This window comes from Poecilia latipinna, unplaced genomic scaffold (assembly GCF_001443285.1).
Source record: "Poecilia latipinna isolate Pla-1442-1.1 unplaced genomic scaffold, P_latipinna-1.0 Scaffold381, whole genome shotgun sequence".
Classification (NCBI taxonomy): domain Eukaryota; kingdom Metazoa; phylum Chordata; class Actinopteri; order Cyprinodontiformes; family Poeciliidae; genus Poecilia; species Poecilia latipinna.
This window is the reverse complement of record NW_015112997.1, coordinates 175224-186475: the sequence shown is the minus strand read 5'-3', so window position 1 is coordinate 186475 and position 11252 is coordinate 175224. Positions and strand designations below refer to the sequence as shown.

Here is an 11252-nt window from a genome sequence, read left to right as displayed (position 1 = left end):
TTTTTTTTTTTTTTTTTTCGATATATATTTTATATATAAATTATATATAAAGTATAAATATGAAAATGGGGAGTTAGTATTTTCTCCTCGCATTTTCGCCCTTGGGACTTTTGACTTTGCCCTTTTAGATTTTTTGACTTCGCAAGGCACCGTATCAGCTGATAAGCGACATATGACTGTCACATGACTACAATGAATTAATTTAGCATATTTCTGGTTTCTGACCGCTAAGGGTTACATAGACATATCTGTTAAAATTCCTTGCTAAAACATTTAAAACTGTAGTTTTAGCATAAGTACAAATAAGATTGTTTCTCAATGGAAGCGATTGTTGTTTTTTTTAGCTAGCTAGCTAGCTAGCTAGCTAGCTAACTCATTGGAGAGTTATGTTTGCTAGTTTGGGAGATTCAATCAGATAAGACAACGATCTGAATTAGTTTCTTAATCAGTGTTTGGTTTTAGGCTCATTTTGTATGGTTTTGGACTTATATGTTTATTTTCGCTTTGCAACTCTTGTATTATCTCCTCTGTAGTTTGACTTTTTAACGTCATAGGACCAAAAATGCCTCAAACAGCGGCTGTCATCAGTGGGATCCAGAGGATGGTTTTGTACGAAACAAGAGCAGTAAGTTTAAATGAACTATATAAATTGTGTCTGCTGCTAGTTCTATGTTGTCATGTTTATGAGGTTCAATTAGAGTCCAGTTCTAATGCCAACTGATAAAAAGTTACCTGTATGGGCTTCTTCTGATTTTTCTTGAGATTCCTCCAGAGCAAGGATGCAGTGACAATCGAATCAATGAGCATATAAATGCTTAATCCTCCCAACTCTCTGTTTGTTGAGAAATGTATTTATTATTTATAATGTTGATATTGGTCTGAAAATCGACCAATGTACAGAATAAAACTGAAATACCCACCAAGCCTTGTGGTTCTTTGCTTATGAAAGTAAGAATTCTTTAAGCCTAATTCAAAATATGACTGTTGATTTTGCACTGTAAAATGTATGTGGCATTAGGCAAGTTACTCTGCTGTAGCTAATGGTAGGCTGCTGGATACATTCGGATTGAACACTGGATGATAAAAATATGGAACTTTGTCATCAAAAATGTTTTGGAAACTTGGAACGTGGTGCGTGATAGGGACACATTGTTATGTTGTGACACTAGATGGCAGTAGATGTCTACTTTGGATAAGTGTCACAATCTCATAGGCTTAATCAAAATGTGCAACCTTTAGATCGTTTTAGGTAAATGGTGTGATTTTTCTTTTCCCGGTCATGTTGCTAGAAGGAAAGTAAGGAAAGTATTTTAATTCATTTGTATGATTATAACTCATTCAAAAGTGGAACAGGACAGAATAGTTCTAATAGTTACAGAACGTACGAATACATGACGTTCTAATTTGTTATCTTACTGGCCTCCAAATCTTAGGCCATTTTGCAACTGAGTATGACGAGGATAATGACATGAATGGAAGAGACATGAATGGAAGTTCTGTTCAACATCTTATGGTGTAGATTTGTTATCAGATATTTGACATGTTCAAATTGTTCAGTACTGGTTACTTTCCATTTTCCATAAAGTGTATTGATCAACATATTGCTTAGTTAAATTTAATTATATAGGGTATATCAGGCCTTAATACGTTATATTGTATGATTGCACTGACTCCAACTATATGCTGGTTCATTATATTAAGTCAAAATGGCCAATTAAAATGCTATAGAAGGGAGGAATGCCATGTATTTCTATGAGCTGGGTTTATAAACCTGCGTGTCTTTTCTTGGAATTTTATAAATGAATTTATAACGTGGTAGACTAAAAATAAATATACATATTGATTAATTGAATACTACGCATAAGAAATCTTTTTTATTGAGTCCTGTTTTTTTTTTCTTCCTTTTTTAAAATAATTGTGTGTTTATCTTCAGTATGCACTTAGAAGAGGCTTCTCATTAATTATTATTTTTTCTTACCAGAGATACTTTTTGGTTGGCAGCAACCATGCACAGACCAAGCACAGAGTCCTAAAGATTGACCGCACCGAACCAAAGGATCTGGTGATAATTGACGATAAGGTAAACGGTGACTTTTCATCAGATGTGCAATACATACGCATATATATATATATATATATATATATATATATATATATATAGCTAGCATATATGCGTATGCAATACAGCACTATGGGCCTCTGGTGACTTTGTTCAATCCACTGAGCACGTTACAAATGTAACGTCAACGAGTTCTTCCTGTTTGGCTGCCTGCTGCTCATTTCTAGAATGTATGAGCTGGTTGTTAAGACTTTGGTCATGTTCTTGTTTACTACATATATGATGCGTTTCTTTATTATGATGCAGCCATGACTAAAGATGCATCATCTCATGCTTTCAATTTTGAATACTCAAAAACTGTGACGATGTTGCCACTGGTTTCCGAATCTCATCTTGAAATCTCTCCATATCGAGTTTGCCTCCAATGATGACAAACCTTATTTCCCTAGTAAGACAGATGCCGCCTCATACCATCACACATGACCACTGCAGCCACGTCCAGGCTTGCAGGTGGTGCTATTCAGACTCCAATCAGTCACCTGACTGTCAACACCTAGGGTATCAGAAGTTCAAAACAAGTCAAAAAACAAAATAAGCAGAGAAGACTAGGGATTTTTATTTTGTGGATAACCTATGTTCTCAACTCTGCTACTAAACTCACAGAAGCATTTTCTTTACACAATTATAGGCAAATAAACAGGCTTTCTCATGGTTTCAGATTTCTCAGCAAAAAATATGTTTCAACAAAGAAGTTGCGTTCAATCAATGTAGGCATCTATCTCTATGACGATACCAGTCTAATCCCAGTAGAATAACATTTGTATTTTTGCTATTTTTGTTTTTCTCTCTGTAGCATGTGTATAACCAGCAAGAAGTGCGGGAGCTACTAAGCCGTCTGGACTTGGGAAACCGCACCAAAATGGGTCAAAAGGGCTCGTCTGGTTTGTCCAGAGCTGTCTCAGCGTTCGGCATTGTAGGTGAGTAAAGTTTGTTCACTTGCCCCACTAAACTGGCATTACTTTGACTATTGCTTTGTTAAACAATGTCAACAAGTAATTTAAAGCAGAAACAGTGTGGGGTGACCTGGTTTTGCTTTTATGTAGAGGGAATTGAAAGGACAAAGTAAAAGGAGCGAGCACCTGCTTGTGTGATGCTGTTAACTTTATCTAAACAATCAAAAAGCAAACACGTTGAGTCGCCTGTCAGGTCAACACGTGCTGCACCAACACATTTTGTGCAATAACCAAAATGTCTAATTGAAGAATAGTTAATATTTTTGTCTGTATAGCACTTTACCAAGAACGTGGGGAAAAAAACAAACAAGCTCCTCTGTTTAAAAAGAAAAAAAATAAAGAAAGATCGATTAACAGAATGTAGAACAAATCAGATTTTGGAAAACCAATTTTTTGGAATTTAGTGGCTTGGCAAACTCTGAGCTCACTTGACAAATTATTTTTCAGTGGCATAACATGTGGTTTTCATTCTGGTTTAGAAGGTCGCAGAACACAAAGTAGTTAAATTTACACAATACTATGTTATGTGTGTGTTTTTGTTTAGATGGTCTCTATGAGGTAGGCCTTGTCCACATAGCTTTTTTTTTACCCAAATTCTCAAGTATATTAACTGGTCTAACAAAACATTACACTTCATTACAGCATTGCAGTAATCCAATCACCCTTAAGCTTTTTTCTTTCATTTTTCTGTGTATAGAACTACTTTATACGAGTATAAGAAGGCCAGCATTGCTGCAGTAAACAAAAGTACCTCGATGTTTGGGTGAACTCTTCTGGATCCTTTTTTATAATGTTGGGGTTTAACATAATTATTTTATGTATGACATGGTGGTTTGTTGCTTAGCATTGTTAGCTTGCAGCAAAAACATTGTGCGTGTGTCTTAGCTTAGGAGTTGCAAAGAGTTTGCACGTTTCATATTGTTTTTCAAATGTCCTAATATTCTGAAATGACTTTATGATTTTATATTTTAAATAAATAGTGTTGTTCAATAGAAATCATTCTCAAATCGAGATGCCCTGATGAGTTAGCCAGAGAACAGAATTGGCCAATGACATTGCCTCTGGTTAGTGATCATAAATAAAACTAGGAATATTTTTTATTATTCATTAAATGCATGAAAACGTTGAACTTCTACCATTTACAGTCTATAAATTAATTAACCAGAACCTTCAATGCAACTTTTTCACTTAAATGAAAAGTCTGATCAAATTTATATTTTGGTTTGAATTTTTTTTTTATTTTTTATTTTGGTTAGCATTAATGAGGATAATCTTGCAGTTCCATCATTATCCGTTGGATGTGAAAATTCTGCTATTGATTTGACACCCTTTATTCTGTCATGCAGCACAGTTATTTGTGTTGAATGACGTTAACATTTTCAAAACTTTGAGAAATTCATACACAAAATGACCCCCTATCATTTTTTTCTTAGAAAAGTAAAGAATTAAATTAATATGACCTGTGAGATGCAGCTGTAAAAACATATTCATTAATCAGCCTTTTATGTTCCACAGAAAAATAATTTCCCCTTTCTATGGTTTTCATATTGACCTACAGACCTAGTTACAGTCTATTATAATCAATGTTTTTCACTGCTTTAGAGAAGCATTGCATGGATGACTGTTTCTTTATGCTGCACTCAACATCATTTTAAAGCATCATATTAAATGGTCACACTGATGCTAACAAGTTCTGTTTTTCACAGTCAATTAGACGATCTAATTGCTTATTTTCCATCTATGTTCACAAAACATTTTGTAGGCCCTTAATAGTATAAGTGATTCACCCATGTGGGTTACAGTGCCTCTTAGGAGACGCTTTGCCTGGTACAGTTCTTATTATAGTATTTATTAAGGATTGTCATTCTAAGTATATTTTTATTCAATGTCATTTGCTGGGCTTGTCATTCTGACCCAGTATCCTGGTAACAAAACACAGCATTCTGAAATAAAGAGAGCTCTGAATTAAGCGATAACTATTTAAAAACATTAGACACTATTAGCTTACATTAACAAAACAATTAGCATAAAGCCACTTTTTTTTTTTTCAGGGATAATTTTAAAATTCCATTATCAACTAAGAAAAAACCTTGGATGTCTTACAGAAGACCGAATCTCTTATTTTCAGGGTTTCTAAGCCATTTTTAGTGTGGTATTTGAGAACTAGGTGAGCCATGGCTAAAAGCAAATAATTAACCTTGCTGCAGGTCATCTCTTTGAGAGATTTCAATGATAAAAGCGTAAATGCATCATTAGTCCATATTTCAAAAAAGAAATGAGTCATAATAAACCTCTGGTAATGGGTTAAATAAACTGAAACATTGACATACTTATCAAGTTGTTGAGAGTTTGTATTGAACTGATGAACTTTCTCACAGAGAAAGAAAATCTGGGTCACGTTACATCAGCAGGGATTAGGAACTACTAGGTTCCTTGCAAATTTATTCCAACCCCTTGAAGTTTATGGCATTTTTGTCTGAATGCTACCACAAACTCCAATGTTTCAATAGGATATATGCGATACAAAAATACATGTATTCAAACCCTTTCACTCTGATATGCTTAATGCAGTTCAGTGAGGGTAAACAAGCAGCAAGGGGCTACAATGAAATGCTTTAGTACAAAGCAAACTAGTGTTAGAATGACCAGTCTTAAAACTTAAGAATTTCTGACTACACTTAAAACTTGATATTCACAGATACCTTTGTCCATCCAGCTTAGCTGAGCCTGAACAAAAGAGTAAAAACTACTGTTTACATCCTACCAAAGATGTGCAGAGGTTGTTGCAGAGAAAGGTACTTCAACGATATATTGACTAAGGAGTGGTGAACACAGATGGCTGCGACACTTTTTATAGTCATATAATTATGCACTACTTTATGTTGGTCTATCACATAAAATCCCTACATATTACCTTAAAGTTTGTGTTTGTAAAATAAACGTGTTCCTTAAAAGAAACCTGTACTTATGTATGTGTGTTATTGTTTTTTTTTGTTTCTTTTTCTTTTTTGCAGGGTTTGTGCGTTTCCTCGAAGGGTATTACATTGTACTCATCACCAAGCGCAGAAAAATGGCTGACATCGGTGGCCACTCCATTTATAAAATTGAGGACACCACCATGATCTACATCCCCAATGACTCTGTTAGAGTCTCGCATCCTGATGAAGCAAGGTGTTGTCTCAATCGCTCCATCATCCGTTTTTGTGCTTTTTTTTTTTTAAATATAATGAGCGTAAATTAAGATGCCTAATACTAAAAGAGAGTTGCTAATATTTTTTCTTATTCATATCTTTATATTTGCAGATATAATATCAGATAGATATAATAGATATTTCTTTGAAACAAGTTATTTGTTTTAATCTTTGGTTTAAGAGTTAAACCATGATTCGCTTCTAAATTTGTGTTTCCTCTTAAACTGTGATTTTAATAAGCCTTCATTAATACGAGTTCATTAAGATGCTTTGATAAGTTGGAGACAGCAATGCAACAATTTACTAATTGGGTTGCTTTTGGCATTTCCTGGCATCAAATGCTTTCCTTGGCATTCTGTCTACTTTTTACTTCATTCACACCTACAGACAAAGTCATGAATAAAATTAAATTCCAGCTTGATGAAACTTCTTGACACCAATCTCTCTTTATCAGGTTATTCTAAAGAAAACAAATCTCCCTGTGGCTTAAAAATCGTTCAGATGTAATACCACACCTTCCACGGAGTGTGTGCAGATCTCTGAATATGCTTATTTATCCACATCATCCTGTTACCACTGAAACAAGCTTTTTTTTTTTTGAAGGTGGCATGGCATTTGTTGAGTCTGGCCAAGTTTGTTTTTTTAGAAGTAGGAGAAACGCTTGTGATCAATGTGTAAAATATAAGCACGTAGGAGGTCATTTTCAGGGCAGCAAACTAAAAAGACAAATATCAACATACTTGGAGTACACATTAAAATGCACAGGAGTTAGAGTACTTGATTCATAGGTGGGTAGATTGATTCAGAATATCTTTGGATGCCTGTACCAGAGGAGATCAGTATTTGTTTCTACTGCCTCTTGTGGAGAAAGCATTCATATCAGGATCTAGGTATGTTCTGTACAACTTTGTGTTGTGAAAGGACCAATAAGGAGAAGGGTAGTTGAAGATGACAAATGTAAAATGCTTGAATGTGAAAAGTTCAAGCATCCTCATCATGGACATTAAGAACGGATGATACGGGTTTCAGGTTTTATCACCATATCAAGCAATATGTTTTGGGGATAACATTAAAAGTGACAACATCTACAGTACAAATGCTTCACTACTAAGAATTTAAGCAAGGCTTACTCAGAAGTTATGGAAACAAGCCATGGGATGACATTTCCTAATCTAGTAGTACAGTATTCAGACGAACTGTTTGTGCTGATAAAGATTCACTCACCTCAGCATGCCAAATCCTGTAAGTGGATCTTACTTTCTTATTTATTCTGCTGAGCTTTAATCCCTCTGAAGATTAGGTCGTCTTTAAGCATCCACCACAACTCACACACCATATGAAACAAGGGAACATCAAAAGAGGTATGCTTCATAGATCCAACAGGACATCCACATTTAGACCTGCATGATGATATCAGATTTGATGGTTATTGACTGAAGCTTGTAAATAAGTACATTAGCTCGTCATTGTGTTAAATTTGGGACGGCTAAGTTGATGACTGTGTTTTTATGTTACAGGTACGTGCGAATCTTTCAGAATGTGGACCTTTCCAGCAACTTCTACTTCAGGTACGAGAAACCTGAGTTTAAATTCTTTACGTCAAAAACCTTCTTGAATTTAGGTTTACATTTGAGAGAAATTACACCTCCAGCGCAATACGCATTATTAGGTTCTCAAAAAAAGATTGAGTCTTAATTTCAACAAATTAGTTGCGAGTGAATCTTTGACTCAACTGTTTGAATGAACATAAAATAAAAGATATATATTTTATCGTTTTTCCATTTTTTAACAAGATGCTCCTCAAAATTTAAAATAAAAAAAGTAGCTCAATCTGTTTTCATTAAGTAGAACTTGTATAATTTAATAATGCATATCTGCCAATTTATTAAAGACAGTTGGATCACAAGCATATTAAGGTGGTGTCTTTCGGAGGAGCAAATGCACGTTTTTATTTCTTTCTGTTCTGAGCTTTTGAAGTCTAAAGATAGGAATGAAATTTTCTCACATCAGTTTTAAAAGGTTTTCTTCGGCTGAGTTAACAAGTCACTCTTGTCTGATGTAAAACGTGCTCGATATTTCTTACTGTTCTAATCTCTATTTCTGTAGCGATAGCAAATGGGTGAAGGTAAATTGCGGGGCTGAACAGCCTGTTCTTTCTTCACATGACACTGCCATTGTGCCCTGCAGCTACAGCTACGACCTGAGCCACTCGTTGCAGTACAACCTGACATTGCTGCAGAGACCTTACGAACTGTGGTCGGCAGCGCCCCCCTTGACTAAGGAAGAGGAGCACACCCAGGGCAAGCAGGACAGCTTTGACATCTTTGAGGACGAAGGTTTGCCTACACAAGGTGAGCAGAGGTGAATCACTGTCACTTTTGTTGAATGTCTTGCCTCGAGTATGCCTGGGTGGCCTCTTTTAGTTTTTATGTTGAGGTCATACTGGTATGCACAAGACAAGGCCAGCAGAATAAAGGCGGAAGATTGCTTCAAGAATAATTGGATGGAGGAGAGCCGGAAAAGAAGGAAGAGTCATTCAAAAGGCTAATTGAATGAGAAATAAAGCATACTTTGGTCACAATACAAAAAAGCAAAACATCCGCTATGTGACATTAACAAATGTTTTGGAAATATATCAACTATTTTAAGCATATAATGATTGTAAAATAATTAAATTGGAGGTCGTTTCAGTATTTCGGGAAATAATTTACGGAATTAGTATTCCAATAAGATAAAATGTTGCAGTAACCAAATATAGCTCTGTAAAATTATATAATAAAATCCCTCAATCAGCCTTTTTTTTTTTTCTAGTGATGTAGGAATGTGCACGGCTTTCACATGACATCCAAATAATTTGCGTCACTTCCTGCTTATAATCACAATCAGCAAAATGCATTTTTGTTGCATGTTTTTGTTTTTAGTTGAATTCAAATCAGGTTAAGGATGGGGACAAATGCTGTAATGAAAAATGTAAATGATCTTGCAATTCCTTCATTCATGGTAGTTTTACTTATAAAATTTGTCATTGATTTAAAAAAAAAAACCTTTTTAAAAAAATTACATTTGAAAAAAATGTAATTGACATGTCAAACATAAAAGAAAAACGGATAATAACACAGACATGAACTGTGAATTACCAGTGCATCTTAAATTGCATTAAAAAAACTGCTTTTGGATGTGTAGTAAATTGTTTAGTAAACCTGCAAGATGTAATTGCAAAAACTTTTTTCTTTAGTCGCAACCATTAATTTTGTAATTTATGATACTTTGTTGCATTTTTAAGCTCAATGTCTTCTTATAGATACTGGTCAGAACAAGATGTACTTGTAAAAAAAAAAAAACAACTTGCATTTTCTAACAAGCCACTGATTACATTTATATTGCAACGCGCACACATTTCATTTTGTACCACCTTTGTAAGTTTTTTAAATGCACTACCTAGTTCATGATGCATATTTTCTTTTAAATATGCCCTTTTCCAGAACATTATTTGGACTGAATCCATGTCAGTAAAATGACCCGCTTGTTTTGTGTGCTCTGATTTTCCGCCACAGTGGTTTATGGTCTCCAGAACGAGCCGTACTACAAGTACGTGTGGAATGGAAAGCTCCTTGAGCGGATCAAGGACATTGTGCATCCTGACTGGCTCATGTACATAATCCATGGCTTTTGTGGCCAGTCCAGTATCCTTTTTTAAGCAACGGAGTAGTTTTATTTGGTGTTTTTTTTTTTTTTTTGTTCTTTTGATTTCTCTGAGAAGTTTTTTTTTTTCTTGAGCTAAACATTTCCTTTGTTTCTACTATTGTTAAGAAAAACGTAAAAGTATATTGTTAATAAATAACACACAAAGTCCCTTTCTGAGGCTTTGAATGAGGATTTACGTGAACACATACCCAGCAAACACAGTTGCATTTGTCTTTTGTCCAAATTTCTCTCTTTGTTGAGCACGTGGATCTCACTGAGCTCCAGCGTGGGAGTCAGAGTGAAATTTGCAGGATTTGGTAACTAAACTGAAGCAAAATACATTTGATGGGTTTCGGCAAAAGTTATCAGGTGTAAAGACACTGGTGATTACATAACCTCTCCTTCTGTTAGTGGCTGGGAGCAAGTTAATTGTGCATGTTTTTTTGTTTTTTTTGTTTTTTTAAGACCGAAGGGAAAGTCAGTGTTTTGATTAAAACCTAAGCTTGTGTACATTTTAATCCAATCTTTTAAGTAAATATATTCTTGATGCATATCACTAAATTGGTTCCACATGAATAATTTTCTCTCGACTTGTGAACAGCTTTTGTTATAATGATTCATGATTTACTCCAACAAAGCATTAGGAGACTGATTGATTCGGGTTGTAGTCTGCCTGAGGCTCAGATTAAAATTTCAAGTCATTTACCATCAGCACAAATCATATCAAACCGAGTGAAATATGTCACTTTTTTACTAATATTATTTTCAGCTGCGGCTGATTCTGAACAAATAAATATTTCTAGGCCAGCCTTTGTCTTTTGTTTGCTCTGTAGTTCTGATAAGCGAGTAAGTACTTTTCTCAACATCCCTATTTTGTTTTCTTTCTTTTTTTTTTATTTCACACGCGAGTTTGTGCTGCCACACGCTGACAACGTGTGGGTGAGTTTAGATGATTCCTCGAAACTGCTTGGCCTTCACTGGAGTTTCAGTGCGACAACAAGAGTGTGACAGGTGGACGGAGCCTGGTGCTGCAAGGTTGGAGACCTTGTCCTGTTAGGCGACGGGGCCTGGATTATACCCGTGTTAAACGGACGGCGGAGTCCGGCGATGACAGGCGCTTAAATTCCGTAACAAAAGTATGTTTTTTATCTTTTCCTATTCTTTTCTTTTTCTTACTGTTTATTCAATGTCACATGCTGTTTTTATTTTTTCTTTAATTATGTAAAGCACCTTGCTGCTGAAATGTGCTATACAAATAAAATTTGATTGATTGACTGAAGAGAGCCAGATGGTGCAATGCAGCAA

General features: G+C 35.1%; 2 protein-coding genes across 2 annotated transcripts in view; one reads left to right on the top strand and one right to left on the bottom strand.

Moving 5' to 3' along the window:
- The window catches only part of ak9 (adenylate kinase 9), an 18879-nt gene extending 18060 nt beyond the window's left edge, over window positions 1-819 (bottom strand). Inside the window, exon 1 of the mRNA XM_015036790.1 lies at window positions 733-819. Coding sequence (XP_014892276.1) covers window positions 733-807 — 75 coding nt within the window. The 5' untranslated portion in view covers window positions 808-819. The remainder of the gene's footprint in view (window positions 1-732) is intronic.
- Window positions 153-11252, top strand: part of fig4a (FIG4 phosphoinositide 5-phosphatase a) — a 61988-nt gene continuing 50888 nt past the window's right edge. The window contains exons 1-7 of the mRNA XM_015036791.1: window positions 153-625; window positions 1982-2080; window positions 2913-3036; window positions 6087-6243; window positions 7781-7831; window positions 8451-8614; window positions 9818-9946. Of these exons, the coding sequence (XP_014892277.1) occupies window positions 563-625; window positions 1982-2080; window positions 2913-3036; window positions 6087-6243; window positions 7781-7831; window positions 8451-8614; window positions 9818-9946 (787 nt within the window). The 5' untranslated portion in view covers window positions 153-562. The remainder of the gene's footprint in view (window positions 626-1981; window positions 2081-2912; window positions 3037-6086; window positions 6244-7780; window positions 7832-8450; window positions 8615-9817; window positions 9947-11252) is intronic.